The 21,601-nt window shown below is 40.6% G+C and overlaps 1 protein-coding gene across 1 annotated transcript in view; it reads right to left on the bottom strand.

The window, feature by feature from the left end:
* Window positions 1–21,019, bottom strand: part of RBMS3 (RNA binding motif single stranded interacting protein 3) — a 443,341-nt gene extending 422,322 nt beyond the window's left edge. The window contains exon 1 of the mRNA XM_058819606.1: window positions 20,651–21,019. Within this exon, the coding sequence (XP_058675589.1) occupies window positions 20,651–20,725 (75 nt within the window). The 5' untranslated portion in view covers window positions 20,726–21,019. The remainder of the gene's footprint in view (window positions 1–20,650) is intronic.
* Between the last annotated feature and the right edge of the window lie 582 nt (window positions 21,020–21,601).

Raw genomic sequence — 21,601 nt, 5'->3', positions numbered from 1 at the left:
AATTATGTTCTCCAATCTTTAAGGAGGGTGGCTGAAAATCATTAGCAACACCTGCATCTGCAAATCATTTTGTAATGCTCTGAATGAAGGATGATAATAAATTGCACTGACATTCATGGAACATTTGCAATTTCATCATTCAAGAGAACACAGGGATTCTGGAGGAGAAGCACGATTGAAAATCTTATATGATAGGAAATAATATGGGTAGTTTGCATTTATATAGCTCCCACCACCTGAGAATATTAAAAAAAAAAAGATACCTACTGTATCTCTAAACATATTTCATAAGATCCTATAGGCCTTCTTGCCAACCTCAGATCAGAAAAGGAAGACAAAACAGTGAGTTTTTCTTCAGTTCATACAGCAGGGTAAAAGGCCAAAGAAGAAACCAGTCAGGAATTCCTTGCTCTACCTACCCCATGGCTTCCTAAATGCTTAAGTGCTGACATCAGAAAAAGAAAAAATTCTCTAAAACATAATGAAGTGGCACAGAAACATTTATCAATGCTGCAGTCTGGAATAGAGTTTAGCCTTTTAGCAATATACTCTGAACTGAGAGATGAAATAAGTTGCATAGCATGTAACTTATTCCTAAAGCAAATTCTACTGTAACTTAATTAACATACAAATACAATTTTTCTTCTATTCAATAATAGAAGGAAAAATCCATTCTATTCCCTAATGAAGTAAAGTTAAAATTTCCTTCGTTTCAGCTCTCCAGGATGGAAATGTTACTAGTTCATTTCTTGACTTTTTCTTTTAACCTTGTTTGTTGCAGGAATTTTGGGGAGTACAAACAGCCATAAATGGAGGAAACTTCCTAAAACCACTTGGACTTAATTGTTTTCAATACAGTAGTTTATATTTCAGCATTATTGTGCTGCCTAGTCCCCTTCTAATTTTCCCCTAGCCTGAAAACATGGTTAGCTGGGGAGCAAAGAGGAAACCAGGTGGCTTATGAATAATTAGCACTTTTTATAGCATTTCTTCACATGCATTTCTACTAGCACACTGTTCCAAATTTAATGGGGTTCTGAATACTCTGAACATAAAGAGAAGTATTTACACGGAGCAGCATTGTCTGTCTTGGTTCATTTATTGTTGGTAGAAAAAACTCATGAGCTGTCAGGCCACTTGCTGAAAAGACTATAATGCCAATGCACAAAGTTGACATAATGAAAATAAAGGAAAGAACCTGGGCCAAATTCAGAGGCAATCTGTAAGGTAATGTAATTTATACCCACTTATGCTCACTCAGATTCCCTTAGAACTTGTTCTACCCACTCTATTGGTGCATGAGGGAATCTAAATTGATGTAATTTATATATCAAAGAGTCAGAAATGCTGTAAGGCCCCTAAGTCTGGGGCACTTAAAGTCATGCTTTCCTACATATTGTTCTCTTCAATAATCTGTCCTGAACCCTTGCTCTCTTCACTGTCTCATCCTGTGATTTATGCCATCAACAATCCCTGAAGTGCAATGGGCAAGTGAGAGGTGGAGTGTAGGTAAATGAGCATGACTCAAAGGAAATCTAAATAGATGCAACACAGAAGTTAGGGAAGCCAGGTGTCTCTCACATGCACATCCACTCTTCCCAGTGCTTGGATTCAATTTGAGATTTGGCTCTGCATATCCTCCATTACCACTGGCAATTGAATTTGTTACTCAAATGATACAAGCAGGCACAGCTCATAGATCCTCAATTTGGGGTCAGGAAAAATATTACAAGGGTCTAGTTTGACCTTCTGCCCAATAGAAGCTAGAAATAAATACAACCCAGAAACCCCTGGACTGAACACAGCAAGGATGAATGAGAAAGACCCAATGTCAGTTTAAAGACTTAAGGTGATAGAGGAATCTGCTACATCCCTCAGCAATACATCCCTCAGCAATGGTGGTAAACTACCATTGACTTTCAAAACATGCACTGGGTCATCTGCTGAATTTTATGGCTTCAGCTTTCAACCATTGGCTCTTTCTTTGTTCTACTGAATTTCTCTGTATATTTCTTATAGAGTATATATTCAATTGCCTCTCACCCTTCAGTTCACTGTCTCACATTTTCTACATCTGGACGCAAAAGAACATAAACTTTATACTCGAAATAGTTTTACAATGAGTTGAGCTTGCAATGAAAAGTATTTACATATGTTATCCTGATAAAAGCTTTTTCATTTGGGAGAGGAAACTGGACAGCTGGAATCTGGTCACCACAGTCTCTTCCTTCAGTATCTGAGCACTCCAGGATATTATCAATTGCAGTATTTACTCTCTCTGCTCTATCTGAACATACTGGGAAGAACAGAATGAGAGCCAGGGTTGCAAGAGGCTTGATTGTTAAACCACTGCTCTTCAGTTCCTTCCACAGCTCTCTGACTGACACTTATTCTGCTATCCCACTCTAAGTGAACACTCCATCCCACAAAAAAAATCTGATTTTATCACTATCTGCTAATATACAGAGATATGTGGTCAGCAGTAGCTCTAGTGGCAATGATATATGGTCATATTTTCTGGTTTCCTGCTGAACTACAAAATAGTGTGTAACAAAAAATCCTCCCATCTTAAGGGAAACCTTATTATAAATTACATTACAACACAAGGAGTTGCAGGAACACATGAGAAACGCATAAAGGGGTGCTCTGGAGCGGCATTCTCATTTTCTATCAACCCACAAATGGGATTGGCCAGAACAGGATTTTTTCACATTGTTTGCATTTTTGTTTCCAAGCCTTCCAAGAAGATTTCTCGGACAGTTCAATATATGCCACTGTGGGTTCTGATTTCAGAGGCTGGCACACTAGTCTGCTCTGCACAGGCATGGTTGATGCTACCTGTCCCACTCAGAGAGATGTTAAAGGTCTATGCTCTGACTAGCTCATGGAACTAGCTCATGACTTCATGGAACATTTGCAATTCCATCATTCAAGAGAACACAGGGATTCTGGAGGAGAAGCACGATTGAAAATCTTATATTATGGGAAATAATATGGGTAGTTTGCATTTATACAGCTCCCACCACCTGAGAATATTAAAAAAAAAAAATATATACCAACTGTATCTCTGAACATGTTTCATAAGATTCCATAGGCCTTCTTGCCAACCTCAGATGACTGAAAGGGATGAAGCACAGAGTAGGTCAGTTTCTCTTCTGGTCAAAAATGTAACTCTTGGATGGAAACTAACTGGCTCTCGGCAAAGTTAACATTGCTTTATCATCTGTCAGGATTCTCTGCTGCTCATTTGGAACATCTGCTCCCCAAGAGGGGGACAGACTTTGCACAGGAGCATCAAACAGAGCCAGGAGGAAGCACATGGCTGCAGCGAACTGCAGAGAGCAGCCAGCATCAAACACCGGTTCAGCGCTTCCTATCAGCTAATGCCTTTCATCCTGTGGCCTCCCTCACCTCCAGGCTTGGCCTCTGTCTGCATTTACACCTTCCCAGAATAAAATCCTTGCTTCCCCCACCCACTTGGTAACCATCATTCAGCTAGTTTGTCTATGACTCATCCACTTCAAAACCCTGCTGACTCACACGCCTCAAAAAGGAAACTTGCTCAAAGAACGTACTGAGACGTGGGTACGCCGTCCATGCCAGCGAGGAACTCATCCAAGCTGACCCAGGGTTTTTACTAGGGAAGGGGAAGGAAGATGTGTCTCATTTGTGAATCTTTAGAGTTTTAAAGCCTAATTAGCTTATAGATATTTATAACCAAAGTATACCTCAATGGCCTGATTTCCAAAAATATTATGTAGTAATATAATACTACAATAATTATAATATAATCCCACCAAACCTAATGGGCACTCGACAGTGAAAAATATGATAAGGCTACACAGCTTTTCAAACAAGAATATACAGGCTGACTTCTTGAATCCATGGGTAAAAACTTATTTAACTCATGTGATAACGCATGTTGGACACCTTTGAAGAGCATGTTAAGTTAAAATAGAAGCTGTAGAAAAAGGTAATAAAAGTATTTTAAAAAAGACATTTCAGATGGACCTGTCACACCTGAGTTGACTGTGCTCCTTCACCTTCACATGTTTAAAATTAGGTGTCTTATGGGGGAGGGACAGCAGGCTCTCCTTGAAGGAAAAAATTAAAGAACCAGACAAAATTGCCTTTATTTTTTCCACTTCACCATATAATTACTAACACACCTAAAGCTCTCTCACTAGGAACCCTCTCTGACCAAGGGTGAGGAATTCAGCAGCTTCCTCAGCCACATCTCTCACCATGAGGTAGGAATTCCTTGCACCTCCTTATAATACAAGCCACTGAGAAATGTCTGGTAGAGGCACTGTAAATCCATTTGATTTCACTTCTGAAGATGGGAGCATGGTCTGGATGAGGTCTCTTCTAATACTGCACACCTTCTAACAAAATGCTATCAGTATATTGAGGAAATGAAATTTCACACTGCAAGATTATCCTCCCTGCTCTCCCCATTTCTCCTGAACTCTATCAGAATTTCTCCTTCTCCAAAAACTGCCTACTCAATGCACAGCCTAGTTCAAATCCATGCCTTAATAATGAGTGGTTTACCTTTGATTTTCTCTAGCTATGAAATGACCACCAGTAATTTTTCAGTCAAAAGTTACCACAGACTTCCATCTTCACTAGGACACTTCTGGAAGCACTCATAAATGTTGGCATTAGGGCAGGTCTATGTTGCTCTAGAAAAACAACTAACTAATGATGACAGGATCACTCATCTTCTGAATTAACCACAGGAGTCATTACTACAATTTGAGTTTCTTCAGAAATTTCTTACTATTCACATCCAAGGAAGACACCCACGCATATAAACTAAATATAAACTAATCAAGGTGTTTCTCTGACAGACTAGAAAGAAAGAGAGAAAACAATGTTATTTTTATTTCTCTTTGAAATTGTTTGGGAAGAGCCAAGTACCTTGTTTAAACAGACTACATAGCTAGATAGATAGAGTAGCCACATAAGACTAATATTGAAATGGTTCAGAACTGAATATCTAAACCAGTAAGTAAATCCTCTCACTGTAATGTTTCTAGCTTTAGGAACTTAGTTCTATATACTAATTTAAATATTTACTCTTAGTAGAATAATTTTAAAAGCTAGAAGATTGCATCTAACAATTTACATTAGCTGATATAGATCTGGTATGCATCACCTGTAAAATTGCAAATATTATTTGAATGTTTTTCAAACAATTTAAATAACATTGAACAACAAAGAAAATCTCTGTAACACTGGATATTTGATAACTTATCCCTTATCTGCTTGGTGTGACATTTAGGAAAACACATTTTTAAAAGTCAGTAATGTATTCTGAATGTGACACTTATTGTACCCATAACCACAGTCAAATCATGAAAAGGATTTAAAAAAAAAACACTTAACGTCTTCCAAAACAACAATCTAAAAAAATACTATTAGAATGTAAAATTACATAATACAAATATTTTTTTATAAAAAAGATCCCACCTGGTGGATTTTCTCACCCCCTAAAGAAAGATGTGTCAAAGATTGCACAGTTCACTGGGGACTTCAAAGTTGCTATCAATCTCTACATGGAAAGCATTCAGATACCGCCATGATGGGCAGCGGTATAAAAACCAAAGAGAGAGAGAAAAAGATAAAATGCCCTCAGGAACAAGTTTCTTTCCAAGAAAGCTTACTAAACCAAGGCTTAAATTGAAACAGTATTATTTTTCTATGCAGAAGCAGTTTTTCATCTTTTAACTCTCTCTTGTTTGTAATACACTCACAAAATGAAATTTCTATCCTAAAGGCCAAATTCTGACAGTCCTTTTCCCACTGAATAATTCCTTATGCTGTATGCAGTGCTGCAGTTTCAGCAGAGTTGCTGACAAGGCAGTGTTCAGCTGGGAGCACACCTGGACCACAGGATGGGGCCCAAAGGGAAAACACCTCACAGGTTACCAGGCTCCCAACACCAGCACTCCATCTGTCCCAATAAATCACTTCTACCAACCTCAGTGGGAAGAAAATTAATACAATTAAATCAGGCATGGGTTTTTTTTCCCCTCTAGTTGTCTGCTTTGGATATTCCCCCTGTAAATGCTGAGTAAGCAACAGATACAGCAGCACTTGGCATCAACATGAAACAAAAACCCAGAATTTCAAAATATATGTCTAATTAAAAAAAATTCAATCATCAGCTGAGTGTTAAAACTACTACTTAAAACTACTTGAGTCTGTAAACTCAAGAAATACTCAGCACTGCAACCTACACCTGAACACAGGGAGCTCCGGTGAGGCTGGATGTTACATCCCAAGCTTTTTAGAAGACTTCCTTCTGCTTTTCATTGTGTGACTTTTGAGCCTTTTAGGTATATCTGGATTAGGCACTCAAGCTTTTCCCTGCAATCTAGAGGGAGATTAGAACTGATACATAAACAAACACACATTTTGACAATTTAGATCCTTTTGAACTAAAGTACCTTAGGAAAAATAAATTCCTGCCAACTAGTATAACTGAAAGAGCTGGTAACAGACCAAAGCAGTGAGAATTTCTCAAAATGCATCTTTCATAAAAATAAACTTCACATAACTGCTAGAGAAGCTTCTGTTGCATTTTTTCTATCTAAGCAATCATTTTGTGGCAGTCCATGCATCCCAAACAGAACAACATTTTTAAAAATTAAAATGAAATAAGGGAAGAAATCACATCCTTCTTCATTATCCAATCTAAGTTGTGGAATCTAAATAAACAGTAAAGTTATTTAAATCATTAACATCACACCACTAACAAAATGAAGAGTTACCTGCTAAGAGAGATACCTGCTTTTGGAAGTATGTTCCATTCATGGCTGTAAAAAAAGAATACAAACAAACAAAACTACCCCAAAAGACCCAAACTTCTTCCTTTTGTCTCTGAACACTCTTTTCTTCCCCTACAAAGAATACAGTAAGAGGTTTCCCTGTCAGTTTGCAAGCACTATTAAAAAAAAAAGGTAACATTTAAGCCCTAAGGAGCTCTTGGTCTTCAAAAGTGCAAAGTACATACGGTTCTAGTTGAAATTAAAAGGAGCTGCAGGTGACCAGCACTTCTGGCTCTGAGGCCCCAAGCTACTGTACAGAGCACTGTCCCTTTGAAATTTCAGCATTTACCAGTAGCCAGCTTGCTGAAGTGCAAGACACATGCACCCCTTTCCCCAGAGTATTTACTTTTCAGAACAGTTGTGGGCAGCATGGCTCTCCTGCAGCACTACAGCCCTGGTGGAACAGGAAGCAAGCATGAAAACATACCAGCTCTAATCCTCACCGAGCACGAGCCACCAGCCACTGCACACCAGGATATTTCCAGAGCTCTCATCTGCTGGGAATAGACTTCTTGTCTCACAGTGACCTCAACTGCTTTGCTCTTTTGTCCAGCTCCATTATGTTCTCCATGAAGTCAGCCAGCAGCATCAGCTCAGACCAGGTTTGCTCAGTGCCAGTTTACCGGCACAGGCAACTCGAGAAATCCACACCGTGGCTTTCTTCACTTTGCAACACCAAAATCTGCCAGATGATGCATGGGAGACTGGCCACCAACTAGCAAAGATGGAGAAATTAAAGCCCAGGTAAGCACAAAGGTAGTGCACAAATTAGAAAAGGAGGAATGATTCTGTGCAACTAAAACCCTAAGTATTAGGGAAGAAAATTATAAAGAAAATCAGCAATGCAAGAACTGGGAAGGCAGAGTGACTCGTTCCCAAGGTGAAGGAGTAGTGTACAATATATGGGTAAACAGTAAACACTGCTTGCCATCTACCATCCAGGTCCTGGCACTGCTTTGCAGTGAAATCTACCAGGCATTTAACTTCTCTCCTTTGCTGCTCCTGCCCACCTTTGTCAGGCTGCCTTATTTACATTGCTCATAAACTCTTGCAGGCAGGGACTGTCTCTTACCCTGGCTTTGTATGCAGCTCAGCACAACCTAACTGCACAGTCAGAAGCAGTCTGCAAACAGTAAAATACCATTTAAAAAAAGAAAAGGAAAAAAAAAAAGAGGGGAAGAATATGACTGCTTAGGTAATACAACAGCAATATCTATATATAACATAAAAGTTTTGATGGTCAAATGGTAGAACAAACACCACGGCATACACATTAGAATTAGGTGAAAGAAAAAAATGAAAACCAGCAGAGCTCTTATAAGGCTAAGAAGAACATCAAAACGGGGGGAGGGGGGAAATCAAAGCAAAGACATTGGTAAAGAAGTAGATTTGCTAAATCACAAATGATGGACAAATTGTAGAATAGAAATAAGGCTTCTGGCTTTCCTTACATTCATGTCATGGTAATGACACCCTTATGCCTCAGCTTTTTCAAGGTCTGTCCTTGTCACCTAAGCTTCAGATCACCTCTTTGACCCTCAGGCTGGTAAAAAAGAAGGCATGAACTTACCTGACAATCTATCCTGGGAGCAAATGAGAATGTGGGAACGAGGAGGAGGGAAATAAAATCCACCTATCTCTACCTCAAAATAGCTGACTAGTGCAGAAAGGAAGTCACCCACTGAAGGTTAAGAAATAATAAACAACTAATAATTTACTCCTGTGCTAAAAGACCAGGAGAGATGAAGCATAAACGCCTACTTCATCGGCTGTTGCTGGAGCATGGCAGTCCTACTTCATTCCTCAACACACATTGTAAAATCACAATCTACATCTGTGTGGCCATTGGCACAGTTCCTTGTTCAGTTTTAAAACACCAATAATCAACGCTTGTTTGTAGTGTTTTCACATATTTAAAACAAAACCCTTGGGACACAAGAAGTTATCAGCACCAAGAATATCATCATTTCTCTCCCATCCATGAAGTACCTTTGAGCTAAACAAGCTGTGATTTTTAAAAATGCAACTATTTCCAACAAAACAGAGAGGGAAGCAAATATGATACTGTTACAAGCCAAGGTGAGAGGAATAAAAAGAGTAATGACAACAGAAAATCTAAAATAAGTCCTGGCAAGGCACACGACATCAGGCATGAAAAAACCAAAGCCAGTTGGCTGAGACAGTTCTGTACCTATCAACTACTACTTAGCTAACACCCACCCATAAATAACTTCTTTGCTATTGCCTTGGTGACTAACAGGGTGCTGCAGATTTGAAATATTAACCTGAAGGACTCAAACACAGACCAATTTCCTTACACAATGTTGGTGGAATTGTGACAGTTGTTTTTCTATAACCTTCCCATCAGTGCCTGACAAAGCTGGCAAGGGCCAGTGGGACTGGGGGCTGTGCACATGCACTGTTTGAAAGCGTTTTTCTCTTCTCTTTGGAAGAATGAGGAAGTCCTTTGCATCCTTGTCCAGGTGTCTGCTAAGTTTTTGTCTCCTGGAAACTTTTGGGCCAAGCACTGTTCAAATTTCTAAAACACTGCAAGCTGAGCCCTGATCTGCCCCTCACAGCACTGCCCAAACACCACAAAGATCTGTTTCAGCCACCTTAGCAGCACTGCAGTCAACCTCCTTCCTCAACACAGGGGACACAACAGGGATTTCCTCTCCTCCAGAAAGTCCATCCTCTCGCCCTGCTCCATTTGTCCTCTTCCTTGGCAGAAGGAAGGCTCCAGAGGAAGGTGAAATGTTGAACCAGCAGGCAGGTTCAGCCACTAGCCTCAGGTAAGTGATCTTGCAAAGTGCCCTGCAATTCCGTGAGTCACATTGGGCTTAGTGTCAAATGTCTTTGAGAACTCCATCAGCAAAAGCTGAGGGCACTCAACACTTTGGGATAACTATAGATGAACATGTCCCCTCCTAAAAAATCTTTCCCATTATTTTTTCTAGGTTTTTCTTCACTCTTAGACTACTCATGCATCATATTTTCTCATAAAGCAGCAACAGCATTCCCCACCTCCAAATTCTGCCCAGAGAGAGAAGGTGTGGATGCTACACAAGTCTATTCCCCAATTCTTGATAATCCAGTAAAGGCTTCTGAGGTCATTATTTGCATGCAGCCATTGCATGAGCAAATAAGGTGTTTAAGGCACCTCTCAGAAGGGGCTCTGAAGATTAGTTAATGTTTATACAGCCCACTGAAAATTGAAACGACTGCTACATGCTAAATATTACCATCACCAGGGATCCATTTAAGTCAAAGCAGGGCAGACAGTGAAGGAAACAAAACTTATTTTTTCTGTCCAGCACAATTACTGCCAGACTTATGCATGCTAAAAACACCCAAAACCCATCTAACACAGTAAATTAATGTTTATGCTATTAAGTTTAGACAATCTTAAGCTGAAAGCTTTTCAAACTAGAGGAAATTGCATATTGCACAGGGACAACTGTATACAATTACAGTGATTTCATAAAATGGCAGAGATATAAAGCAGAAACTGAGTGGCCGGCAAGGCTTCTAAATCACACAGATAAGTATTTCCTGGTGGGCCAGGAGTCTGCATCTTTCTCACAGCTGTTACTAGAGACAGGAATTATATCCATAATCTCAAAATTCAAGACAACTCAGTGCATTGCACACCTGTATCAGTGAGGCAATGGCAGTCACATCATTGATCAGCATATACTATTACTGTCATCGTGGAGTCACCATACATCAGCCAGCTTTATTATTATCCCATCTTGCACCACCAGCTGACACACACAGTAAAAGCGACATTAAGAAGGACATGGAAATATTTGGACCAACCCATGTGTTTCTTTAGGAGGCAAAAGCTCCAAAGAGACACAAAGAGCACAAACATGAAACGCAACGAGTGCGATGCTCCCCCAGGCAGAAAGTTCCCAGCTGCTTTGCTAAAGGCCACAGCAATATGTCTGCTTTGTGCTTGTTTTCATGAAGGAGTGTTTAACAGTACACTTAGTGCAGCTCCACATTGACACAGTAAACGTCATCTTAACACAGCCTAGGTAAAGCTTTCAACTTACCAAGTCCTGCTGCACGCTTTGTCAAACATCTGAAGGACTGCAGTGCCTCTGACTTTTTTCTGATGTCTTGCAAGTATAGAGTGGTATTAAAGGTAGTTTTCATGAATGCAAAACCAGGCAGAGGCTTTTCTGAGAGATATCAGTCCTATTTTTTACCTTATCCATTGTACTGTTCACAGCACATTTTTATCACCAGTCTCCCTTGCACTAAACAATTCCAGAAGTGTCATTAGCACACCAAACGAGTGTATATTGCACCGTTCAGTTACATGTGGCAGATTATCAGGTTGTGCACAGCAGCTAAGCAGAACATCGACAGGTGTGTAGACACATCTCAGCTGATACTAAAAGAAATCTTGTCGGCAGTTCTGATCTTAAAGTAAATACACTGAAAAACTTAGCTCCAATTAGGCTGAGGCTGATACGATTTTCTGGAATGAACACTAAATGAATGTGGCCGATAACACCATCTTTGCAAAATATCTTGTTTGGTTTGTCTTTACAGGATTACATTTTCAAGATAAAAATGGCCTGACTTAAAAGCGATATGTCCCTGTTCACAAAAATTTGAATTTTGTATTTTAAGCTGTGTGTTACGCCTCGTTAATATGAAATCACCACCCTGCATCACTGACATATTAGCCAAGCTCCAAGTGACCTAATTCATTTTTAATATTTCATAGTTTGTTAAAAGCTGTAACAAGAGATCACTAACATGGCTCTGACACTCCCTGTCATGAATCAAAAGATGTAGGGAAAAGGTCATGTACTTACTAACTGGCACCAAACCAAATTCATCACTACAAAATGAGAGAACAGAAATGAAGACTGCATTTCCCATTATCCTTCTCTCTTTGTAAGAGTATCCATCAACTTGCACGACTCCAAAAGCAGAATTTATTTATATGCATGTCCCCAATAAAAGGTCAGAGAGAAGTGAGAAAGAGAAGAAATAAGGATTGTGCCTTTGTCTGAGCAAGTAGTTCCTTCCCTTTAAAGCATACTCAGCAGCAACAGCCTTTGAAGACCAAAAGAAGAAACAATTCCCAACCACATAAAGAAATTAACAAGTCCCTTATATGGCTAAGAATTGCAATGCCATTTTTTCCACAGAAAAATTAGAGCAAGAGGGGAAAATAGAGCAAACTTTAAACAGGCAGCTCTCTGAGCATCGGGGAATTCACACAGGCACATCATTCCAGCTTTAAGAACTGCCAAACACTTTCTTCTTTAAAGGGAAGGAGGACATTACACCAGGTGAGTCCCTGAAATCCAGATTTTAAATCTCCTGTTGTAACTATGGATACCTAGCTTTAAAAACCTTTTGTGATGTAGCGGTACACCAGGCTCCCTTATTTCATCCTCTGGTGAAACGCCTCCATCTGAAGTTCCCTAATGTCCCTTCATCTCACAAGTCACCAATGCAGCACTGCAAGGTTTTGCCAGCTCTGGGACTGCACATCCAAACCAGCTCTCTGCCCTATCCACTGCATCTTCGGGCTGCCTTTCACCCTCCCATAACCCTGGCACAAATGTGGCCAGATTCTCAACAGGGAAGGCAACCAGACTGCATCAGATGTTGTTCCAAATAACCAGAGTCTCTCACAGGCAAGACACACGAGCGAGACTTGATGGCAGATCCAGCTCTGCCGTCTCCCACCGGCAGGAGGAAAGGTCAGGCTCCTGCACAGCATCCAGGCTGAACTCTGAATGGCTCAGCCTGGCTGCTCTCTAAATATAGCTGGGCAGAGGAAGGGCTGTGAAAGTGGGTGGGGAAGGGAGTGGAACAGAAGCCAAATGAGAAATCAGTTAAATCAACAATACCATGTTGGTCCACCAGTAAGACTTGCCCTCTCTACTATGCCACGTTCTGCAGCAGAGTATTTAAGCACAGCTTCAGGATTAAATCTATGAATGCAAACTTACAGAATAAAAAAAAAAAATGCTGGTTGATTTATACTTGGGGAGGGGAGAACACAAATCTGTTCAACAACTTATCTTCTTGAATGAATTTGAATCACACAGGAGTGACATCACTTCCACAACATGACAGCACATAAATCATCAACAACCACATGGTACTAACCATAAAACATGTGTCAGGAAGACACCAACAAGGAACAAAATATCAGAGTGCTTTACATTGTAAACATGCAATCTTATGTGTCTTCTGGCTTCTACTATGATCTATATACGTCAGGTGGTTTATTTCATTCATTTGCATCTGAATGAAGTCAATACAAATAACAGAGGAACCCTCATAGAAAATCTGTCCAAACAATTTCATCTGCATAAATATACCACAAATGAAGCACTTAAAAATGTAAATATTTACTTTTTAATAAACTATCACATTTGATACTGAAGTTAACTTTACAACAAATAAGCAATTTATTTCCACCATGGTTGCAAGTAAGCCCAAAAACAAACAAGACAAATAAGAAAGAAAGAAGGAAGGAAGGAGGGAAAAAAAAGTCTTTCCATCCAAAAAAGCAGGAAAAATAATCTCTTTCTCTTATTTGACAATGTCAGACCTGAAGTCTTTCAGCTAATAAAAAACTTCCAGTTTGGACTTTGCTATAAACCAACAAAATATAAAAAAACAGTATGAGGAATTCAACAGGAACTTCCAATCTGCAGCTACAGATAGGACAAGCAACCTCTGCTTATATTCTCCATTTAGAAACACTGTATCTTCAGAAAAGACCAACACAGAAAACTGACTTGTTTCAAATTTCAAAGAGGCTACAGTATTTTTATCTTAAGAATCACATAACTAAAAGCAAAAACAGTTCTCTGATACTTTTTTGTGGATTAACTGCACTTAGCCTCTTACTGAAATTGTTAATCTTCATTATAGGCACTGGGCTCCATGTGAGACATCTCCTATGGCAATTAGACTTCCCCTCTGTATAAATTGTATCTGAACTAGCAGAGAGAGAAACTGACCGAAAGACAAAGCATCTGGTTTATGCTGCTCATTCTCTAAAATTATAAATCACGAGAAATAACGTTAAATAGAAATAACAGCCACAGCAAACACAAAATGATGTTAAGTATCAGATGAGCTATGTCCTCAGCCCCTTGCACAATGTAGGATCATTTTGATTTACTGTTTTTATTTCTTTTGTGACTGTTGTTCGGTTGTTTGGTTTTTTTTTTTAACCTGCATGTTGTTCAGCTGTCCTGGTTTTGCCATGGTGATAGGTATGTGCTTTGTGGGCCTGATTCTGTCTTGCTGAAGACAACTGAATCTTTTTCATTGATTTTTCAAAGGTAGCAGAACAGATCCCTCTCACTATAACTTGTATTCAATAATATTATTGTTAATCCTCTACTTAAAATATTGGTACATCATTCTGCATCAGTAGACACCATCCTTGGGCTGATACCTGCTTGTTTAGACTAGCTCTCTTTGTAAAACTCTTTACTTCTAACCTTCCCTTTGTTACTTGATCTTGCCCATATGAGTGGGAAAGCAATTGCAAACAGGAATACTCGGAGTATAGGCTCTGACAATATCTGAGTAAATCACTGTTCTCTGTCTCCCTTCTCTGCCCATCTGCAGTCTTTGGTATGGAACAACTATATCATAAAAGCTCTTATTCACACATGCTTTTGATATTACACTATTTAATCACATACAGCTGTAGCTGATGAGACTGTTACAAAACACAATTTTAATGCAGCACTAGAAGCAAATTCTTGAGCCATATTAACTATTTTCCTCTACATAAAATTTCTAGCACTAAAATTATTTTCTTCAAGGAAAAAAATACAATTAGACTATTTGTGTTTTTAAAAAGTCTGGTCCTCTTCCTGGACAGTCCAGTATGTCATTGTTTGCAAGCAAACTCAGTCCCTGCCTGGAGTACAGATAGTGGAAAATTTACTTCCCACCCCTAAATAAATAAATAAATAAATAAAAATTAAATTTAATTTGAAAACACTGCTTACAATTACATGCAAAGGGAATACTATACAGACTACTCACAGCAAGACCTGAAATGAACTCAGACATCCTACTTGAAATGCAGCCTTTCTTATCTGTTTTTTAATTCATGGAAATTTAAGAACTGACAGTCTGATGATTTTTACCAAGATACTTGAATTAAAGTGCAAGCATACCATCATGCTTTCTTAGAAAGGACTTCATGCATTAAAAACCAAACCAGTTCATTTCTGAACCACTGCACTTTATTTTGAAAGGGCACCTTGTAAAAGGCATTCTAAATTATAACTATTAACACACTCGCCACAGCAAGATCTTTGTAGCCTCATCTGGCAAATACTTGCAGCTTCCATCTTTTATTACAGAAATAAAATACCTTGTTGCAAAATAAATAGTCATAGAATATCATAATATGTAAGTGAAGTAGTAAAAATCTCAATGTTCTTTTTCCACAGGTTTGGTCTGGGGTTTTTTGTTTGTTGGTTTGGTTTTTTCCTCTTTTTTATTTGGTGCTTTCATTTGTGGGTATTTGTGAATTGGTTAGTTTTTAATTTAAACAAACTTCCATTGAGGCAACATATGAAAGGAAGATCAATCAAGAAATTTAACAGCATTTTAACAATACATATCATCGTGTCCCTTAAAACAACAGAAGTATTTTTATCCAGGAATGCAAGGACAAACGGAAAGCAAATGAGTTCATATATTCCTTCATTTTCCAGAGGAACACTTTTATCTTCCTTATTGCTTAAGCCAATTGGCAAATACTAGAGCTAGATATTAATATTACCATCAAAATCATAGCCAGGCTGAAATACTTTTAAATGGCATTTAAATGAATTTGTGTTCCTTTTGGGCAGCTCTCTGAGGCATTTAAAACATGCTGTGCCATACTGAATCAAACGGGGCTAAGTGCGAACAAACTTCATTCCTAGAAATGCATTTCTCTATTTGCAAGTGTTTGCCTTTACTTTGGCATGATCACATGGGCTCCAGCTAGACTTTTGAGCTCTGGCAGCGATCCAAGCTGCAGATGGTTGGAAATGCAGCCTGAAATCAGTGTGTGGTTGATGAATTACTCCTTACACCTGACCCCTGCTTCACACCAGGCACCAAACACAATCTGAACACTACCAGCCAGAGAAGCCCTGTCAGGCATCTCCGTATCTGGAACGCTTTCTTCAAGGCCTTCTGTATGGCCAGATGGCCAAAAGTGGGGAATGCCGTAAACCCGCTAAACAGAAACGTGAGTGGCTAAAGAGAACAGGATTGGTAGGTAAGAGGTGAAGAGAGGCTAGAGCTTTGCACCAATTCTAAATGCACACTTTCTGAAAGAGCCTGATGGAGCAAGGAGGAAGGTATGTTCATGCCACACAATCGAAGGAAGTCCTCAATTCCCTCACACCAAAAGATGTCCTAAAAAATGTAAAAAAAATGTAAAAAAATGTAAAAATGTATAACACACACCTAAGTGTGTGCCCATAAAATCACTATATCAAACTTAATCTCTTCTGAGTGCACCTGTTGGAACTCTCGAATTGTTTTTCACTCAGCTGGGGCATGGATCTGTCATTTCAGGAACAAGCTCATTAAGCCCTCTTGCTTGCAGGTTAGTCTGCATCCCTTTCACAGCCACAGAGATGAGGTTTTATTCAGGCAGGTGTTGGGAAATCACACTTGCTCCTTTTACTCATGTACACGCATGCATCAGGCATACAGAGATGAAGAGGTACAGTAGGTACTGTAAACACTGCCTCTTGTTTTGGGGTGTTTCTGCCATCTGACTGGGTTACAGAGTCAACACTATGAGAGTTAAACTACCAGACCCAAACCATGACTAATAAGTAGGAAATATCTGGAGAATGCATGAAAGCAAACCGCACGGAAATAGCTGCTTAACTGGCATATTTCTACCCTGAGTGCAGGTAGAGAGATCGTAAACCAAACAATTCCTGTCAACAGGTAACTGTGGCACCTCCTCCTTTCTACCCAAGTGATTCTGGTTTTTTCACTAGCCTGTTTGCAAAGAAAGCTGACCCCAGCAAGAGGTCTAATCATAAGCTGCAGAGGACAAAGATAAAACACATCACCTACTAAATCAAGGAGACTCTTCAAATATATTCAGAGTTAGTATTTTTCTCCCCTTCTTCTCATTACATGATATTTCATAGTGCTTATTTTTGTTTTCTTCTGTGCTAAATGGCAAAGAGAAAAGAATTTGCTTTGGCAAGCAAGAAACAAAAGAAAGAAATTCAGACCATAACGCAAGATTTGGCATCATTAACATTCTACGTGACAATTTGCAACGTACTCCTCTAAACCAGTTGTTACACTATCAGCAAGGATGCAGCTAAGGAAATTCTCTTAACGTCTCAAAATAAAATGAAAAAGTACCACAGATTCTCATCAGATATACATGAGCTGAACCACTTCCCTGCAATATTTTTCGCAACAAGAACACAAGACTATTCTTCGCTTACAGCAGTAATCAGAAACACTTTGAAATAAACTCCACTCCTAGGACAATTGGACTCTTGCCACACTCTCAGCATCTGCCTAAAAAAGTTCCAAAACTGTATGTTCAAACTGAAGTTGTCAGACAGCGTCACACAAAAACAGAAATAAGGTTATGTCGTGCCTCAAAACAGTGCTTGTCCTTAAGAGATATATTAAATTCCTTGCAATTGTCTCATAAGGACTGGCACCCTCCCCTTCTCTTTTTTGGATGACAATGGCTTTTCCTAAACCTGAAATTAAAGTTTTAGCTTCAGTGGTGGCATTTGATAATGAAGGAGCACAAATAAATGGAACGAGTGCATGCTTTGTGTTCCACAAATGGCCACAAAACTCTAAAAAGTTAAAGGAATCAGACAAACATATGGAATCCATTTTTTCTATTTATAATCCCATTACCCATATAGCTATTCATTTACACCCCTTCTGCACAACAATGTGCTAGCCACGTTAGAAGACACACACACACATAGAGTCTGTAGGCTGGAATCCTGCGCAGCTCCGAGCTCCCCCGTGAGAGGGACGTGATGTACAGTAATGCGGTACTTCTCAACGGAGAGCCAAGGAAACTCCACCAAACAAGCAAAGAAAAGCAGCACTTCACCCAAACACGCTGGGGAACGTGAATTCCCAAACTTTGCCTGTTGAACACACTGCCACTCTGAATTTCAGAAGCTGTACCATGCCATAAGAAAGCCTAGAATTTCTTTCTTAATTACAAATGAATGTACACCCCCCCAGCCCCAGCATGCATGACTATGAGCATAAAAACACATTCTTTCTGTAGAGCTGAATCCTACCATGCTTGGTACAAAGAGAAGTTTTTGGAAAATAAGAAGCTGAAGTTCTCAGGCCGGCTGGAATCATACAAAGGTTTATTTATATGTGTTGCTCCAATAGGGATGATAAAAGATACGGCTCTCCACCACAAGATTATTTGATTACCCAACTATTAGCTTTAGACATACAATGGATCTAACTGCTTTAAAATGTCCCAGAAGCTGATGGCTAGCTTAAAGGTAACAAAATCCAGATGCTGCCTGTCTGCACTACTTTAAAGTCTCATAGTCTACAGAAGAGAAATACTTGCATCTGTGCATACACACACAAATATATATATATATATATATATATATATATACACATACGCACGTGTATGTGTGTTTATTATTTAGAGTATATACACCCTTGACTGTGGACCAAGGAAAAGGAAAAAAACTAAAGGCATATAAAATTTATCACCAATTTGAAATTTTACCTGTCCTTACTGTAATAGTGCAAGTGTGCCAAGACTGATGCACATGACTTTTCACGGGGTTGATAATTTGTTATACCGGCTATAAAAATGCATTTAAGTTGTTTTTTAAAGCAAGGGGTTAAGAAAAAAGTCATGGTACAGAAAAGCTATTTTTCTACTTTAAGCCCAAATATAAGGCTAATTTTCACAAAAAAGCTTATTTTACAAAGTCAAAAAAATGAAGAAAAAAGAAAGAAAAAGGACAACTGGCAAAATATAAGCTACGTGAGTAAAAGGGATGGAATGTCCAATATTTCTCCTCCAATACTCGAGGCTATTGTTCTTTCAAAAAAACACCATCAATTGTTTCATGTCCTTGGTTTGCCAGGTTTTGAGGAATAGCATCAGCCTGCGTCCCCCAATCCCCCAAACAGTTAAAGCTATAGGCAATATTGCAGTCAAGCTAGTGACGGGCTGCTGCTGCAACAGCAACATTACACACTAAATGGTCACAAAGGTAAAATGCTATTTGGATTGACCTTGAAAGGAAGGGGTGGAGAAATGATAAATTTCACGCCAAAATACAAAATTTAAAAAAGGATGAATTTCATACCGAAAAAATATCTGCACGATGCAGTGAAGGAAACAGCAGAGCAAAGAAGTGAGAGGTAACCCTGCCATGAATTACAAGGCTGTAATCATACTGAGTGCTTCTGGTGTCATCACAACTCCAACCAGCCTGAATCACAGTTTTTACAATTAGTTAATTTATATAATGCAGTAGTCAGGCTATAAACGTTAACGGGAAAGTAATTTTTATAAACAAGGAATATAACTTATCCTTTCCCAACCGCAGCCAGATTAACATGCGTCAAACCAAAAGTGTGGAGAAGTCAGCCTCCCTCGTGGCACTTCACCACACACAGTTGCACACATCAGATGTCCCATGTGTTAAATTTGCCACAGGAGCACAATGTGTATGTTTGCACGCAGTACCATATGCACGTGTGTGTGCCCTGCCTTGGCTTTTCCCTCCTAAAGGATGCTCGTTTATTTACTGAAACTGCTAATCTGTGGCTGAGAGGTCACACTTCACCTCGTGGAGTGTGTATTTTTTCCTTTTTCGTCCCTCCAAATACAGCGTCCTGACAGGGTTTGCAAACTTTCGGTTTAGGGCTTTCTTTTTTTACTGTCCTTTGGTCACAGGAAATCTTTTCAGAGAGCAGACTATTATACAATGGCTTTATAAAAATAAGGCTTTAATTAACTAACTCATGGCCAGGTAGCATAGACTTCACCCAGCCTCTCTGGGAGAGGCCGGCCTGCTTTCCAGTCTGCTGGCATTTTAAAAATTATTAAGAAAAGAAGAAAGAAAACGGAAGCGTCTGCGCTTGGATACTCTCTCCAAAAGTAGTTAGCCTCTATTTCTAGACCTTTTTAAATGCAACAGAGTACAGCCATATCATCCTCAATATTTAATGGAATATTAAAACCAGTGCAATGCATTGAAACAAACTCCACCAGGTTTACAGACGGTTAGCTCCGACCTCAGCTCCGAGCTCTCCTCCGAGCTCCACAGCATCTCCTCCTCAGCTGATTAAAAGTTTGAGTTGCCACAGACGGCTTTTCTAACAGCAAAATGCTTTTAAGCTGTGAATAAACCGTAGAGATCCCTGGAAAATCCACCAAAAGTGTTTTATGTCCGATGCTGTCCAGAGCAATCTTTATCCCATGCTACAACAAACACACTACCTGCCCGCTGTTACGATAGCGTTAACCGCACTGTTCTCCCCAAACAATAAAAGGAATTAGCCGACGCCAGCAGCCCTTGGGGAAAAAAAAATATAAATTAAAAGAAATAAAGAAATAAATGGGAGGGCAGACAGTAACCTTCCTGCCTCTCTCACGCCTGCTTTCTGCCTACCAGCTCTGCTCTGTGTGATACCAAACCCGAGAAAGAGACAGAAAAATCGCCAAAGAGAAGAGGCGAGCCCGCAATTCGCGCGGCTCCGCTCTCCATCCCCCGCCAGGCGCCGGCCCCGCCAGCCCTTACCTTGGTTTGGAGATAGTGGGGGTAGTAGTAGGTGTACTGAGGGTACATTGGCTGCTGGTCCAGGCGTTTGCCCATGTAGCTGGAGTCCTTCTGGCTGGTGCGGGGAACTCGTTGGCAGGGTGTAGTGCCCCAGGGCCTTTCTTCCTCTCACGCCGCTATTCCTGACAGCGCGGGCGACAGAGGAGGCTGCCGAGACTTCCTCGCCGTCTACCGCGCGCTACTTCCAGCGCAGCCAAAAACGCGCCCGCACGAACATATACGTGTGTGTCCGTGTGTGTGTGCGCGGAGGGGTGTGTGCGGCCGGGGGTGCGTGCGTGGGGGGAAGCCCCGTGCCCGGGTGCCCGCGGGGAGCAGCCCGCCTCCCCCGCTGGCAGCAGCGTGCCTCCGGCGGTGCCCGCTGCCCGGCTCGGGAGGGAAGCGTCCTGCGAGAGGAGCCGGGTAGACAGTGCAACTCCAAATCTCCGCAGAGCCGCTCGCTCCCTTGCTCGCTCGCTCGCTCGCTCGCTCTCCTCGTCCTCTCCTCGGCTCGCCCCGCTCTCGAGCCCTCCCCTCTCGCTTCCCCACCCACCCCCCTTCCAACCAAATTAAAAAAAAAAAAAAAAGAAAAAAAAAAAGGAAAAATAAAAAGAAAAGAAAAATAAAGAAAAAAAAAAAGAAAATAAAAAAAAAGGGGGGGAGGGAAGAGCCTTCCCCAGCCTAGTTGCCGCTGCCTCCTTCACGGAGTGACATGGTGTTCAGGGCTCGTCCTGTCTTTCATTCAAACCCCCTCCGCGCCGCGCCGCCGGTGGGAGGGACCTCGGCGCGCCGCTCCCCCGGGAGGTCGGCGCAGGCCGCGCGGCCGCCTCCGCGCCCCCGCCCGCTCCGCGCCCGCCGGACCGGCAGCTCCGGAAAGCGGCCCTGGGACCCGGGAAACGCCAACGCCGCGGGGCGGGGGACGGGGAGAGCAGCCCC

The sequence above is a fragment of the Ammospiza caudacuta genome, chromosome 1 (assembly GCF_027887145.1).
Source record: "Ammospiza caudacuta isolate bAmmCau1 chromosome 1, bAmmCau1.pri, whole genome shotgun sequence".
In the NCBI taxonomy this organism is placed as follows: Eukaryota; Metazoa; Chordata; class Aves; order Passeriformes; family Passerellidae; genus Ammospiza; species Ammospiza caudacuta.
Note: the sequence above shows the minus strand (reverse complement) of the source record. Positions and strands in the feature narration are given on the sequence as shown.